The sequence below is a fragment of the Notothenia rossii genome (genome assembly GCF_949606895.1).
Source record: "Notothenia rossii genome assembly, chromosome: 1".
In the NCBI taxonomy this organism is placed as follows: Eukaryota; Metazoa; Chordata; class Actinopteri; order Perciformes; family Nototheniidae; genus Notothenia; species Notothenia rossii.
Genome location: NC_136912.1, coordinates 28,574,910 through 28,590,850, shown reverse-complemented (window position 1 = coordinate 28,590,850; position 15,941 = coordinate 28,574,910). Strand labels below are relative to the sequence as shown.

General features: G+C 41.7%; 2 protein-coding genes across 3 annotated transcripts; both read left to right on the top strand.

Annotated features, from left to right (window-relative positions):
* The first annotated feature begins 757 nt into the window (after positions 1-757).
* LOC307033481 (tubulin beta-4B chain) lies at positions 758-4,041 on the top strand. The gene is made up of 5 exons (XM_079671970.1): positions 758-945; positions 2,004-2,112; positions 2,193-2,303; positions 2,494-2,738; positions 2,822-4,041. Exons 1-5 carry the CDS (start codon positions 889-891, stop codon positions 3,632-3,634), a joined length of 1,335 nt encoding a protein of 444 aa, XP_079528096.1. The 5' UTR covers positions 758-888; the 3' UTR covers positions 3,635-4,041.
* An 860-nt stretch (positions 4,042-4,901) lies between these two features.
* On the top strand, positions 4,902-15,134 carry dennd1c (DENN domain containing 1C). Of its 2 annotated transcripts, XM_079671951.1 has the most exons (23): positions 4,902-5,085; positions 6,036-6,100; positions 6,716-6,759; positions 8,117-8,172; positions 8,249-8,368; positions 8,455-8,524; positions 8,623-8,703; positions 8,793-8,858; positions 9,311-9,364; positions 9,450-9,560; positions 9,748-9,848; positions 10,012-10,057; positions 10,156-10,257; positions 10,968-11,093; positions 11,290-11,391; positions 11,656-11,746; positions 11,987-12,027; positions 12,114-12,164; positions 12,246-12,293; positions 12,392-12,499; positions 12,896-12,978; positions 13,093-13,306; positions 13,614-15,134. In XM_079671951.1, exons 1-23 carry the CDS (start codon positions 5,069-5,071, stop codon positions 14,562-14,564), a joined length of 2,748 nt encoding a protein of 915 aa, XP_079528077.1. In that variant the 5' UTR covers positions 4,902-5,068; the 3' UTR covers positions 14,565-15,134. The 2 variants fall into 2 exon arrangements, with proteins under 2 accessions (XP_079528077.1, XP_079528078.1); XM_079671952.1 differs by lacking the exon at positions 8,793-8,858 and having other exon boundaries at positions 4,903-5,085.
* Positions 15,135-15,941: the final 807 nt, after the last annotated feature.

Genomic DNA, 15,941 nt, shown 5'->3' with positions numbered 1-15,941 from the left:
TGTGTGTGTGTGTGTGTGTGTGTGTGTGTTTTTGTTTGTTTGTTTGTATAGAACAAATATGTATCACATTTGCACTTATGGCCCCATTCAGCCTCTTTCACTGCTTGATCAGATTGACCCAGATACAATCTCTGTGATATAAACATGCAGATAGATGACATGAACCATTTTCATTTGTATTGTACTAATTAAGGCAAGCAGAAGATGATTCATTAAAAAAAAAAAAAAAAGGTTAAAATATTTTTCCTAGAAAATACTTTTGTATCATTATGTTGCCGGTTTGGAATATATTTTTTTATTGTTCTCTGCAATCTCAAGTGCATCAATCTCATGCCAAAACGATGTAGCCTATTCTTCTCCAGGAAATGGCACAGCAGTGCTCAGGTCGTGCTATACAGATAATGCAACCTGCATTAATCTGTTATTATCTTAATAAAAGTGCATGCTTGCAGAAGATTTAAAATAAACATTGGCCTATATCATTACACTCAGGACCATTCACACCACTTGACATGCTGGTGCCGGCAGCAGACAGTTATACCCGTGAATCAAGCTCTAAGAACCAAGTTCATCTGGGTTGCTTATCCTTCCAGTTTTATCTCACATACATGCCAATCCCACGCCACGCGCAGGCCGGTCTCCAGCAAGGGAAGAGGCAGATTTCTGGTCGGGTCCGGTTCCCGTTGCCATGGAGATGACGTCATGCTGCAGAACCCGGATGAAATGCGCATGCGCGGACGGAGGGTAGGGCGAGACGGAGACCCCATTACGCATTCAGCCAGAGACAGTCGACTGCACCGGGAGGACCATCACCGAGCAGAACAAGAACCGGGGCACCTTCATCCCCCTCTTTCTCCGTGAGACCCCCTCACACACCGCAGAGACATCATGCGTGAGATCGTGCACCTGCAAGCCGGCCAGTGTGGCAACCAGATTGGAGCAAAGGTAAGAAAACGCGCACAATCGTCGCCGTTATATCTACCTGTTAACAGGGCTCGTTTTCTAATGTGATTCAAGTCAGATTTTTACAGTGATTATGTTATGTCATGGCTGTTACGGGGCCATGTTTTCCACAAGAAATACTAAATAGGTCAACACAGGGGAGGAGAAAGGGTTGTATAAGACTTAACGCAGCGCACAATAGCATCCTTTTGGATCCATGGGCAGTGGCAGGCAGAGACATACCCTGCTGTCACTTATCCCCTTTGAGCACATCACAGACAGTGAACTGCGTGTGCGTGTGTGTCACAGAGAGATAAGGTGTGGCTCAGACATTAAATGCACCAAGAGGACTTGCAGTTTTTAACACACACATATTTATATAAGTCATGTGTTATTGCAACGAGAACACTCCTGTATCCAAAAATAGGTTTAACCTAATTTATAATGTAAATCATCTTATCTTCTGAAGGTATCTGAACCAGAGATGAATACGAGGTTGATGATTTTCAAAGATTATTAAATAATATTCTGAGACTGCTAATCATAAGTGTCATTCATTATTAATTAATCTGTTTGGCCTTTAATTCAAGTAGAAATAAATTATTTAGTTTGACGTATTGGCAGAAATGTAATATTCATAGCATATAATCACCTCATAGGCCTACTATAAATCATGTGTTTGGAGTAAGCCCTTCATAGTGGCTCCTCTTCATCAAGTGCGCAATGTTGCATCGTCATGTTTTTCTCAGAAGCTCAGAACAGACACATCAATCCTGTCTCTACACATAGGCATTTTGCATTTCCACATCCCCATAAGGCTAAATCCTACATTGGTATTTAATAGATAAATAATTTGGTGTATGAATTACAAATGACATTATTCAATCAAATTGTCTATTAATTTCCTGTCAAGCAAATGTTGTGGCTCAACAAGTACAGTGGTTTGTTAAATGGAATATAAATGTATTCCATTACTATGTTTTAATCTATTAAATTATCAGTGAATTCAGACTGCATCATGCAAGTTTTTCTGTCAATCCAACACATTGCCTTATCTGTAGTTCTGGGAGGTGATCAGTGATGAGCATGGCATCGACCCAACAGGAACCTACCATGGAGACAGTGACCTGCAGCTGGACAGGATCAACGTCTACTATAATGAGGCTTCAGGTCAGGACTCTTAAAAACGATTTGGTGTTCTTATAGTCAGTCCTATCTTTTCTGTTGTAACACATGCATTTGTGTTCTAGGTGGGAAGTACGTGCCCAGGGCCATCTTAGTGGATCTTGAGCCAGGCACCATGGACTCTGTCCGCTCCGGCCCCTTCGGACAGATCTTCAGACCCGACAACTTTGTCTTTGGTATATGATCAGCCACAAACACATATGTTGGTTAGAACATAACGATAGCTAATTTTAATTGGAAGCATATTATAGAGAGAGTTGTTGTCTTCCATAAAGATGACTATTTTAAGTTTAAATTAAATGATGACCTGCTAGCAGGAGAAATATGGCTGAATATTGAAAGGATCGATCAACCTTCTCTTTATAGGCCAGAGTGGAGCTGGTAACAACTGGGCAAAGGGCCATTACACAGAGGGGGCCGAGCTGGTGGACTCAGTCATGGATGTGGTGAGAAAGGAGGCTGAGAGCTGCGACTGCCTGCAGGGTTTCCAGCTCACACACTCCCTAGGCGGTGGTACCGGCTCTGGTATGGGAACACTGCTCATCAGCAAGATCCGTGAGGAGTACCCGGACCGTATCATGAACACCTTCAGTGTAGTGCCCTCACCTAAGGTACAGAATGTGTTGCTTATTGGAGGTTTCTTTACTCTTTTCTGGCTTTCCCCCTCCCTGACCTTTTTGCTTTGTGCCTCCAGGTATCAGACACAGTGGTGGAACCCTACAACGCCACCCTGTCTGTCCACCAGCTTGTTGAGAATACAGACGAGACTTACTGCATTGACAACGAGGCCCTCTATGACATCTGCTTCCGCACCCTCAAACTCACCACACCCACTTACGGAGACCTCAACCACCTGGTGTCTGCCACCATGAGCGGGGTGACGACTTGCCTACGTTTCCCCGGCCAGCTCAACGCCGACCTCCGCAAACTGGCAGTTAACATGGTGCCCTTCCCCCGTCTGCACTTTTTCATGCCCGGCTTCGCCCCCCTCACCAGCAGAGGCAGCCAGCAGTACAGAGCCCTCTCTGTGCCCGAACTCACACAGCAAATGTTCGACGCCAAGAACATGATGGCGGCCTGCGACCCTCGTCACGGCCGCTACCTCACCGTTGCTGCCGTGTTCCGCGGCCGCATGTCCATGAAGGAGGTGGACGAGCAGATGCTGAACGTGCAGAACAAGAACAGCAGCTACTTTGTTGAATGGATTCCCAACAACGTCAAGACAGCCGTGTGCGACATCCCACCCCGCGGGCTCAAGATGGCCGCCACCTTCATCGGGAACAGCACTGCCATCCAGGAGCTGTTCAAGCGCATCTCCGAGCAGTTCACCGCCATGTTCCGTCGCAAGGCCTTCCTCCACTGGTACACCGGAGAAGGCATGGACGAGATGGAGTTCACCGAGGCTGAGAGCAACATGAACGACTTGGTGTCCGAGTACCAGCAGTATCAGGACGCCACCGCTGAGGAGGGAGAGTTTGAGGAGGAGGGAGAAGAAGAGGCAACCTAAAGCTAAAATAACCCACAATTTCTCAACTGCACTCGTCATAAATCCATCCAACCGTCCAAATATTAATTCACTTTAACTACTCGGAGGGAGTCAAAGTACTAAGTACTATCCGTTCCCTTTTTCCTGTTATCCTTCTGTTCCCTTTTCTCTCTGCCTCTCCTCTTTCCTCCTCTCAGAGTAGGACTCATAAGGCTAAAGTGACCCCGCGACCTCATAGTTCATATAGAGGAAGCTAACACAGCTGTGCTTGTGGTATTTTGTCAGTAGCTTTCTGTCCATGCTCTTTCATCAGCATCAGTCAAACTGGGCCAAGTATTCAATGAAACTGTTCAACTTTCAATGTTCAATTTGATCACTTGTCTAGTTTGGCATTGATTGAAATAAATGTTTTATTCCTGTTAAAAGTGTTTGATGTTCTTCTGTGTAATGCATTTTGGATTTCAATACATTTTTACATGAAATACAAGGAGATAAGTAAACCCACGCTGTAGATTAATAAAATCCTGCTGACAAAATAGATCCCTTTTGACCAAAATAGACGAAAGAGAATATCAAAAATGTTTTAGATCTGAAATTCATCTTCAAGTTAGACTCTAGATGGCACAGTATGAACCAAAATGGAGACCTGCATTTTCTAATGATAAGGCAGTTTTGCTTGAACACCACTAGGAGGAAGTAAAGAGATCTGCGAGTGTAAAGCCTCTCTTAGCAGGATGAGGATATGAAACCTGTCGACCAAATGACTTCATAAATGCTAGATCTAAAAATGCATATGTTTTTTTATTTATTCAGGAAGTCACAGTGAATTCTCTTGACAAGAAGGTAACTCATTATAGAGGAGACAAACTACTACACTCCTACAACAACTATAATAATAGAAAAGCAAGATTGAAATATACATACAAGGTTAGATAGAAATATCCTTAAAAAATAAAACAGAAAAACAAGCATATTGTGTAAACCAGTCTGAAATCAGAACCTCTAACATTTCTTTTTTTGTAAATTGTCCAATTAATTTCAGTGTGTGAAGTTGTAGTCTACTCTAATAGTATACACTGTACCGTGATTGTTCCTGAAGCCGCTCATGAACATGTAAATGATTAAAGACATGCTTTACACCTGATGGCTGCCTTTTTAAAATGAGTATCCAACTCTAATAGGAAACAGAGGGTGAAAAAACATCAAAGGATGGAAATGGAAGTCTATGAGAGAGCTTAGAGAGGTTGGTTATAACAGACGTCATGAACACACACTGACATAGATCAGGAAGTGTTCTGTCACTTCTATTGCGCTGATTGTGCAGAGAGCTGCTACCGCCGGTGTGCTACTTCTTTGCGCCACTGCTACATCCAAAGTATGGCCATCATCTGAGAATCCTGCTGAAGATATTGGCCCTCCTGGACAAACACATGGGCACAGACACATCGGGACAGCATGGGCTCCAGACTGAAGTGAGTGGTCATGTCTTTCTTCGCTTGACTTCCATCATCACTGCCTGTCAGTCTGTTCTTGTGGTTTTTCATGACTTCCTCTCACAACTGCACAGGAAGTTTCCTGCAGCAACTCTTTGCCCTTTATGTGTTGCCATACACTTTACAGTAGACACTTTTCTTCTTAAAAGCAATCTGTGTTTGATGCATATGAGCCACTTTTTAGAATTTTAAAGTAATCCCACAGTGGAGGAGGAAGTATTCAAATACTTTACATGAGTAAAATAAGCAAAACCGGAGTGTATAAAGACTTTCGTACAAGTAAAAGTATTGCATTTTAAAATGTTATTTAAATTAAACTACAAAAGTATAGGCATTAAAAAACACTTAAAGTAAAAAAGGTGAAAGTATCCAAGTTGAAGAATAATATATTGTAAATATTTCATTTCTATTTATTATTGATGCATTAATGTGTTTATCTGTTTAATGTTGTAGCTGGTAAATACAGAACAGATTTAGTAAAAAACCTATTTGGGGGGGGGGGGGTTTATCTATAATAATACATCGCCATTTGTAGTAGATTGATATTTGTTATTAAGAATCTAAATCTATAAAGTGACTAAAGACGTCAATTAAATGAAGTCGAGACAAATAGTACAATATTTACCTCTGAAAAGTAGAGTAGAAGTATACAGCAGTATGAAATTGAAACACTACATTTTACTACAAATTCCTCATAAATGTTTTAAGTAAATATATAAGGTAACAGTCCTTTTTCCCCAAAAGCATACCTGTTTCATACCTCTCTGAGAACAAAGTCCTCTAGGTGTTGTGAGATAATGTTTTTGATTAATATGATAAATGTTGGGCAGATTAACTAGTTAGTGTCAACACATATGTGGAAATGCTTTGGTTTGAAACACACTGTCTAGATAATCTTAAAAATGATGTGTGAATCTCTTTCCTGTCAGACAAAACCCTGAGCGAACCTTTTACTGGTTCTTTCAAGCAACTTGCCCCGTAGCCAGAGACAAAGGTGAGTCCTCTGTCTTTATTCTGTTCAACACACCAGGGCTAAAGAAATAGATGTGATTACTGTGATTCTGTGTATCAGCCTCTATATCGGTATAGATGAGCCATTTCTATGTGCGAAGTGATTTGTCAGCAATAGAGAAGTTGTTTAAAATTGTTCCTTAAACTCTTCCCTCTGACTTTGTTTACTATCTTCTCGTCATTTTCCCTGAAATGTTACAACAATCTGACTGTTAACTACAATCAGAAATCTATGTGACATAGAAAACACACATGAATTATGATGTGATAAGATAATAATGCTTGGTGAATATAAAGGTGTTTTTGCCGAGCTTAGGGCTCATACTTCCTGTCATGTGATCAGAAAAACCACAAAGTCACACTAGATGAGATGAAGCATGTTATGTTTAGACTGAGCAGCTGGGTTAAATAAATACTTTTTATTGACATGCAACATTTATTTAAACTGCCCATCTTTAATAATGTGTCGTCTTTCTATTACAACCAGTGTTGCCTTATAACACACCTAAAATACTTTGCTTCTCTACATGTTCTGTGTAGCTGATGTGTTTGGAGTATTAGCCATGTGGTTCATTTCATCAATGTTTTTATGTCCTAGATCCCGGTGTTCTGTTTCAGTTCCCAGAGGACTTCAGCGATGAGGTAGCCATTCATATCTTCTGCTCCTGGAATGGTTTAATATGTGTTGATGTATTGTTGCGTTAAACTGATGGAAGAGGTTTGTTTTTAGCCATGCTACTGCCGTGCCTCTGTTAGGATGGCAATGTCAGTCAGTCTGCGGGTCAGTCATTCCACCACTCTGGTTCATTACAGTACATTACATTACATGTTACTTGTTAGACGCTTTTATCCAAAGCGACTTACATACTCAATACTGGGGGCAATCCCCACAGGAGCAATTTGGGGTGAAGTGTCTTGCCCAGGGACACAACGACATGCTGACTGCAGTGGGGTTTGAACCTGTGACCCCCTGATCCGAACACCTACGCACAACCCAATGCACCACACACCTCTCAGACTGAAATATCTCAATAAATATTTAGATAGCTGATATACATTTATTTATTCCTGAGGGACATTATTTTGCTTCAGTTGCAGTACAAGGGAAAGAGTGCTAGTTTAAAATAAAACAATCCATAAGGCTGCAAATATGAAAGTATCAATGCCCAAAATCCACAAAATGTAGATATACACAATGTATAATTTGTATTTCCATTACATTTTTAGAAAAACATTTGTGTGTTCTTCAGAAGAGAATTCCTACTGACTTTAGCAATCCCCTGACTTTTGATGTACCGCCACCATGAGGTTTACATTCGTTTTTCAGTAAACTATTTCTGCAGCTATTGGATGAATCGGCATGACATTTTGCATACATGCATTAACAATGCCATTGCTATGACTTTTCACGCAGCGTTATATTCTGATCAAATTTATAACGTTCTAATATGGGAGAGTGGGGTAAGATGAGTCAATTTGTACTAATGTTGTCCTCTAGGCAAGGGAACATTAGATAGAAGTGATTCTATTCTATTGTTTTACTTTTATGTATGCACCACGACACCAAGTCAAATTCCTCGTACGTGTAAACCTACCTGGTAATAAACCTGTTTCTGATTCTAATTCTGATTCTGATTCTCTCCATCACAACCAGATATAAATGATGTGTACTTCCTGAATTTATGGTCACAAGAAAACAAATGTGCACAGTTCCCTAGATTAAGGGGGTGGGTCAATTTACCCACTGGTTCATCTTACCCCACTCTCCCCTACTTTGGTTTGTGATCGAATACCTCCAAAAAACACTCACCATCCCATCAGCCTCAGCTGTACATTATCGCTAATGCTAATTGGATGATACCTGCCTGGCAGTGTGAATGTGTTATCAGTGATGTGCCTAAGTGCAGCCTCATATAACCATTAGCATTGCTTGACTCTTTCAACATGTCATGTGATTTTTCACTGTTGACGTGAAACACACAATTCTATCCCTTTCCAGGAGTCCTCTCAAACATTACCCCGGTTCTGCTTCCCGTATGACATAGGCCTACAAAGGTGAGTACAAACTGTTGTTACTCATGGTTACACTGTTTATCTATACGTCAACCTCTCACCACATCTCTCTGCACAGAGCGAAGGAGGGGGTGGCCGTGCAGCACTTTACCTTTGTTTTGACTGACCTTGAAGGATGCCAGCGGTTTGGCTTTTGCCGTCTCACCAACCACACACATACCTGCCTCTGCATGCTCAGGTACATCTGTGTGAGAATGAGGAAATGTGGGTGTAAGGGGATTTTAAAATAGTTATTCTAATGATTCTAAAATTATGATTTTACAGTTATCTTCCATGGTTTGAAGTGTTTTACAAACTTCTCAACAACTTGGCTGATTACCTCTTGAAAGGACAGGTGAGTTTCCGTTGCTTGTGTGTTATCTTTCTGCTCCTCTATTTGTCTGAAATAAACACACTCTTATATGAGTATCCTTAACATCATGTTCTCAACAGACCAATGAGATGAAAGCTCTGCTGGCTGCACTCTACAAGCAGCCCTTACCGCTGGCAGCTGGATCAGTCACACTGCAGATGGTAAATCTCTAAATATCAATATGGTGTCACACTTGGCTTATTTGGCTGTTTACCTGTCAGTGGTTAGCGTGTTGTGTTTTTTTTCTGAGGGAGAGCAGCTTTTGGTCAGCACAGAGGTGTCCCATCCTGATGGACACAGAGAGGGAAAAGAGGGGGTGAGTCCCACAGGGGTTCATGTGGTCTCGAAGAATTGCCGAGCGGATACAGACTAACTCCTGGAAAACTCTAGCTGTCTGTGCTTGATGGCTAAACCTTGTGTGTGTGGACTAAAACGTTGTCATTCATCTCTCTAATTGAATGTTTAAGCCAAACCTAACACGATTTGCACTAATGCCCGCCTGACCTTTGTGAACAGTTGAACAGTTGTATGTATCCTAACCCATAAATAACCCTTGATTATACTGATCCAAAATAAGTGTATTGACTTTTTTTCATTCCAAAATAAGCCATTATTTAATGGATACAGAACTTTGGAATGAAACCTATAGCCTCATCCTGTAACCTTTTGTGCATGCATGTCATATGATTTCGAAAGCCAGCTGAAAGCAGAAACATTTGCATTAAAATCCAGTTTTTAGTAATGTTTTGTTTCATTTGTCATGACCAGGTTCCATACTTCATCGCTCCAGACCCGAGAAGTCTCCCTTCAATCCCCGAAAATGTGGGTAAAAATGATTTAAAGCTAAATGAATTAGTTTAGACACCTAGCCCATTAAACCTGAATTGCATGTGCTTGTGTTTTCCAGAGGAACCTGACTGAGATGATAGTGGCAGTAGATGTGGGGAACCTGCTCCAGCTCTACGCCAGCATGCTGTTTGAGAGACGCATCCTCATCTTTGCCAGCAAACTCAGCACTGTAAGACACACATTTGTTATCTTCTATTGTTTTTAAAGAGTGTCTAGACGTGTGTCATGTTCAGACTCTGAAAACTCATGACACTTTAGCTTATCCAAGAAGTTCAGTCATGGTAGACCATACAGAAAGGCGTGTGTATCCTGTGTGTTGATGTCTGAAACAATTGTCAATTTTGTATTGTGTATAGCTGACGTCCTGTGTGCATGCACTCAGTGCTGTGTTATACCCCATGTACTGGCAACACATCTTCATTCCTGTCCTGCCACCCCATCTGCTGGACTACTGCTGGTAAGAACTCTACCTACCTACCTACCTACCTACCTACCTACCTACCTACCTACCTACCTACCTACCTACCTACCTACCTACCTACCTACCTACCTACCTACCTACCTACCTACCTACCATCCCACCTTCAATTAATTGAATTCACTCTTTATTTGGGTTACAGTGCACCTATGCCCTACCTAATAGGGGTCCACGCCAGTCTATCTGAGGTAAACGCCTAATTAAAGTTGACCATAGTCACTCAATTATTTCCTTATTGTGAACCACAAACGGAAGCTCAAACTGTGTGTTTGTGTCGGTCTGACAGAGGGTGAGGAGTCGTGGCTTGGAAGAAGTGGTTATTCTGAATGTGGACACAAACACTCTGGAAAACCCCTTTGACGACCTGAAAAGGATACCTTCAAATGTGGTAATACACACTCTGTGTATATGTATGTTTGTCTGGTCAAATTAAAGTATTTTGGTTGTCTCTTATCTCACACTGAACTATTTCTAGGAAATAATGACTGGGATGTGAAGTGTGTACTACAGAATCAGGCTGTTATCCTAATTATTTATATAGATTCCTTTAATGGAAATAAAAGCAAGGTTCTTTATTTTCTAACCCTAACCCTGAAAAGTTCATGCAGTTCATTGAGTGGTACGAGCACACGTTCCAGCCCAACCATAATTCTCTTTCTGTATTTCTGTCACTCTACACAATCTACGATAACAAAGTCAAAATGACAAAAAAGAGTATTCTCTGTAGCAGCTTTGGCACTTCTTCTGTTAATCGTATTTGTTGTGCCTGTTTGTATGTTTTTGTTGTTGGTTTTGAGCACTAGATAGCACATTGGGGCATAGGGTATTTTGGTGACCTTACCGGCATTGGTGTGAGATTGGGACTGGGAAGAGCAACAGTTTTATGACCGTGTACCATGCACACACTGTTTCTTTGGATATAAAATGGTATTGAAAGCTAAAAACGTTGTCGTGAATGAGATTACACACGTCCAATTCCCTTACCCAGTTTAGCCAATCCCTCTGCGATATTGAGGGGCAATAATCACCACAGTGTTATTAATCATTATTATTGAGCATAAGCATTTGCTCTTGATAAAAATGTAAATATTTCTCCAGATGTCTGGGCTGAAGGTGTGTTTGAAGCGTCAGGCGGTGTCTCCTGGCTGCGGGGTCTCGAGGGCCTTCCTCAAAGCTCAGGCTCTGCTGTTTGGAGGCTACAGGGACGCACTGCAGGGTGAAAAGGTCAATCTTTCAAAAGGCTTATGGATGTCATTAAGTCTTCAGTTTGTTATAATAACAATACTAACAATGCAGTAAATGATTAAATAGTTAAAATGTGTTTAAAGTGTTTTCTGTATTTCTGTTTTTTTATTTATATGTGCATTTTGGGGAAACATTTTTCTCTTTTGTTGTGTCAATAACACTTTTGTTTCTACAGGAGGGAGAGGTGTGGTTCAGTGAGGAACTGTTTGTAGAACACAAGTCTTCCAGCATGAGGCACTTCCTAGAGAATGCCATTCATCTACAGTCCTTCAAAGAGGTGAGCATTGTGCCTCGTGTGCTTTACTGCCCTCTGCTGGGCACTGCAGTTACAGGAGAAGAGCTTGTTGGGCAGAGAAAACAAATGAAATGCAGCTGCTTCAAAAAAATTCTGACATCCTTTGATGCTGATTTATACAGTAATGGACGGGGTGTTGTTTGCTACATCAGATTACTTGGACTAAGTCATTCTGCTGTTACTCTAATGTACATGAGTAAGCATTTAATATAATTTAGAAAAACATATCAAAATGTGTTTTCGTAGTTCATTGACGGTCGCCTGGATATTCTGAACAAAGGGAAAGAACCAGATGACCTCTATGAAGAGGAGATCTTAAAGTGTGAAACAACTGCAGGTATGTGTGTGTGTGTGTGTGTGTGTGTGTGTGTGTGTGTGTGTGTGTGTGTGTGTGTGTGTGTGTGTGTGTGTGTGTGTGTGTGTGTGTGTGTGTGTGTGTGTGTGTGTGTGTGTGTGTGTGTGTGTGTGTGTGTGTGTGTGTGTGTGTGTGTGTGTGTGTGTGTGTGTGTGTGTGTATGTGTATTTTATTACTCAGGTATCACTCTTCTCTTCCCATTGTGTTTTTGTGTACTCATAGGGAGAAGCAAATCCTATCAACAGTTAGTTGGTAATTTAAAGGTAAGCTATTTGTATTATTATTGAAACCGCTTAAAGTTCATTCTTGTAAGTTCTTGCCAAAAATACAGTATGCACAATTCTGACAGAAAGGGGGAGGAGCGCTCATCCTCAACATGAAGTCCAAAGCAAACATGGGGGTGAGTCTTTTTTTTTTGTAAGGGCAAGTGAATTCAGTCGTATAAAAAACATTTGTTCATACTGATTTTAATCTCTCCCAGGCCAAAGGTCTCACAAAGTCTGGTTTTAAAAACCTGCTGTTGCACAAGGTGGGTCAGTGTTTATGTGGTGTTGGTTTTTACGGGGATCAATCAAATGCTGCTGTTGATTTATTATAATACTTATTTGTTGTGTGTGTGTGATGCAGACCCAAAATGAAGAGAACACCCTTCACAGGGGAGGATCTGTGAAGCATCGCCGTGCCCAATCGGACTGCTTACAGAACCGCCTGCCAATCACTCAACACTTTGGGAGGGTGAGAGCTCATCAGTAATCAAATATTTATTTAAACAATGTCTTTCTAAAATGTAACAAACATAACATTATAATAAGATACAATTACTACTGTACATAAATGAATGAAAACCAAATAAATTGATATATATTAATAATACAAATAATAATAATAATGGCTAGGTTTTTTTGCAATGATTAGTCCATAAGCCAGAAAGCATTATTATGGCACTTTTAGTTTCCCCTACAAGATACCATTCATATGTATCCTCTTTATTAACTAATGTTCTTATTTGTGCTATTTTGCATCGTTTTTGCTCCATTTCTATTGCCTTTTGGTCCGCCCCAACATCTGTCACCTCTGTTATGGAAATGTTGCATCCTCTTTGCTTCGTTACTCCATGTTGCCTGTTGTTAGTCACGTCCCCGTCGGCCTGTTCACCAACGTAGGTCCCCTGGAGACGAGGAAGACGTGCAGGACACTGGGGACACATGGGATGGGTGAGAGTCGGAGATAAACTGAGAGATGGAGAAAAGTGGGAAAACCCTGGGGTTTATGTAAATATTTAAAAATATGTTTTACTCTTTTGTGCCATTCCTATTTCTGTGTATTAGAGCTGGCTCTGGGCCTGTGGTCGAGCTGGACTCTGAGCTGCAGAAGGATGAGGAAGATGGGGAAGATCCACTGCTGTGTGACCCAGAGGAGATGGATCTGCTGGGGGAGATCTTTGACACGCTCAGCTCCCGGAGCTCCAACGAACGTGGCCTCCTATACGCCACACGCAGCCTGGATCTGTTTGGACCAGACAGCCATGACTATATCAGGAAGGTAAGAAGATGAGGTGGTGGATGTTTGTGAGGTAGAGGGTCGTCCATCAATCGGAGTACATTGGTTCCATTCCTGGCCAATGCAGCCAACATGTCAGATGTCCTTGGGCAAGATACTAAAACTGATATTGCATCCAATGACATGGCCAACAGTGTGTGAATGTTGTTCTCCCCTGAGAAGGTTGTACCTTGAATAACCTCTGCCTCAGCATGTGAATGTCAAGTGCTTTAAGTGACTGGATGAGGGCTAGATAAATGCTTGAGGATCTAACACACACTGGTCTTACTCATGCCGTTGTGTTTTCTAGGGTTGTTTTCCAGCCAACCCGAGCCAAGAGAGCCTGTCTCTGTCCATCAGCGGCAGCGGCAGCCTGCACAGCTGGAACGTGGAAACCATGGAGGAGCAGTCAGACCTGACAGAGGACTCTGATTGGCTGTGCCTGGACACCAGCGTACCAGAGGAGGACAGGGCAGAGAGTCCGCTGGCAGTGTGTGACATAGAACAGCAAAAAGGAGGACAACAGGAAGAAGTGAGGTTAGCAATAAATGGGAACAAAGAAGAAGAAATAGATGGTGGAGGTAACTTTAAAGAAGCGAAATTAGAGGAAGAGACAAAAGAAGTGAGTGAGGAAAAGAGAGTGAGTTTAGGAGAGGAGCAATTGATAGGAATAGGGGATAATCGTGAGGATAAAGGGTTGAAAGAAGAGAGGGAAAGCGAACAAAGACAAAGTGACGAGGTAGCTGAGGGGCAAGAATTGGAAGAAGTGACAAATGAAATGCAGAAAGGTGAAGCAAAAGGAGAAGAGGGAACAGAGCAGGAGCAAGATGATTTAAACAAACTGAACCGTCATCATGCCAACGCTGCGGAGGAGCAAAAAGAACTGGAGGACAATCTGGAACCCACATCTGGGCTTCAAAGTCTCATTGTTGACCCTAAACCTCCAGAAGGTCCTGGAAAAAGTAGAGAAGCAGTAGTAGAGAAACAGGAGCAAGACACAAGGCAGACCCCCTCTCCTCCTGAAGTGATGTCTGCTGAAACACGCGTCCAGTCTCAGAGCCACGGCGTTCAGGTGAAGGCCAGGATCCAGGAACGGTCTGAACCTGAGAGACCCTGCAACACAGTTTGGAGCAGGGAAAACACACAGACTCAACCGCCATGTGACTCAAATATATCAGAGAAGAAAAATGTCTCAAAGGATGGTGAGGACAAACCGCCTCTGATCAAAGTGTCTGAGCTTAAAAAGAGATTTGAAGCCTAAATTATATTTGTATTTTAACAAATCCAAGGAAAAACACCAACATGAGCAATGTGCAAGTGTGTCAGCACTGACCACTCCTGCATATCTGTGACCCAGGCCCTTTTTAAAAACGTTTTAGCGCTTTAAAAATAGGACACATGTATAACGTTTCATGTTATTTAAAATGACTCAGTTAACCTAAAAAAGGATTGTAGCTTTAGGAAAGTATTATACAGACTTTAATATGTAGCTCATTTGTTGTGGACTATTAGGGATTGGGTCAATGGAGTGTTTTTAATCATTTTTGGTATATGGAGTTGTTGTCAAGAAAATCTTATGGAACTTTGCCAAGATTTGCCAAATATGAACAGATTTGTACAACTAGGAAATGTAGTTGAAATGAAAGAAATACATTCATGTTTTGCATTTCTGCTACTGTATGATGGCCCATTTGTCATTGATACATGAATATTTGTTATAAGGTGTGTGAGAAAGTTATTAAATACTATAACTGACAATGAGGATATTGCATTTGTCTGGTCTTCACACAGAATATGAACTTAAAGCATAATAAACAAACTGTTTTGAATATCTAACGTCCCGTTTCCTTCAATATTCAAAGACTTGGGTAAAAAAAGGTATTCACATACCTGGTTTATTAATAGAACACCTCGTGTACCGCACATACTGATTTAGAGACATTGAGCTTCTTAGAGCTTGACATGAAAGTGCATCACAGTAATCGTTTTAATCAATATCCTTCATAACTGGAAATAGTGTAAAACACAAAATGTTTTAGATATAAATACACAGAACAGACAGTACAGTAAAAATATACTCATCTCTCTACAATACAAAATATACTTCAGCTCATGTTTCTTATCCGGCAAAACAAAGGGAGTGAGGGAATTTTATGAAGCAATACAACAGGATCTGAGATGACACACATTTTCCCTTCCCATGCAGTGAGTCGGGGGATTCAATTGAAAGTCTGATCTATGTATTTGTTGTCCCCAAGAAGAAAAACAAACAAATAGTGTTTTTGAAGATTTTCTGGCCCCAAAGGCAAACATAGATCATTCTAGAGGAGCGCAGCACAGAGACGTCAGAGAACAGGAGGAATGGGTCCACAGGTCACACAGGGACAGAGGACAGAGGGTGGGTCCACCTCCAACCGTCTGTCATATGAGGCGTTCCTCTTTAGGCAATGGGAGAGGCAGGCTTGGTTTTTCGCCCCCCCCTGATCCCGTCTGTTTCCTCTCCTCCGCACTGGGCCTGTATGTTCCCTCCATCCTCCTTTTCTTCCTGAGGACACACAGCAGCAGCAGCAGAGCCAGGCTGAGCAGCGACAGCACAGTGGAAACCAGCACGGACACAGCAGGGGCCATCAACACCTGC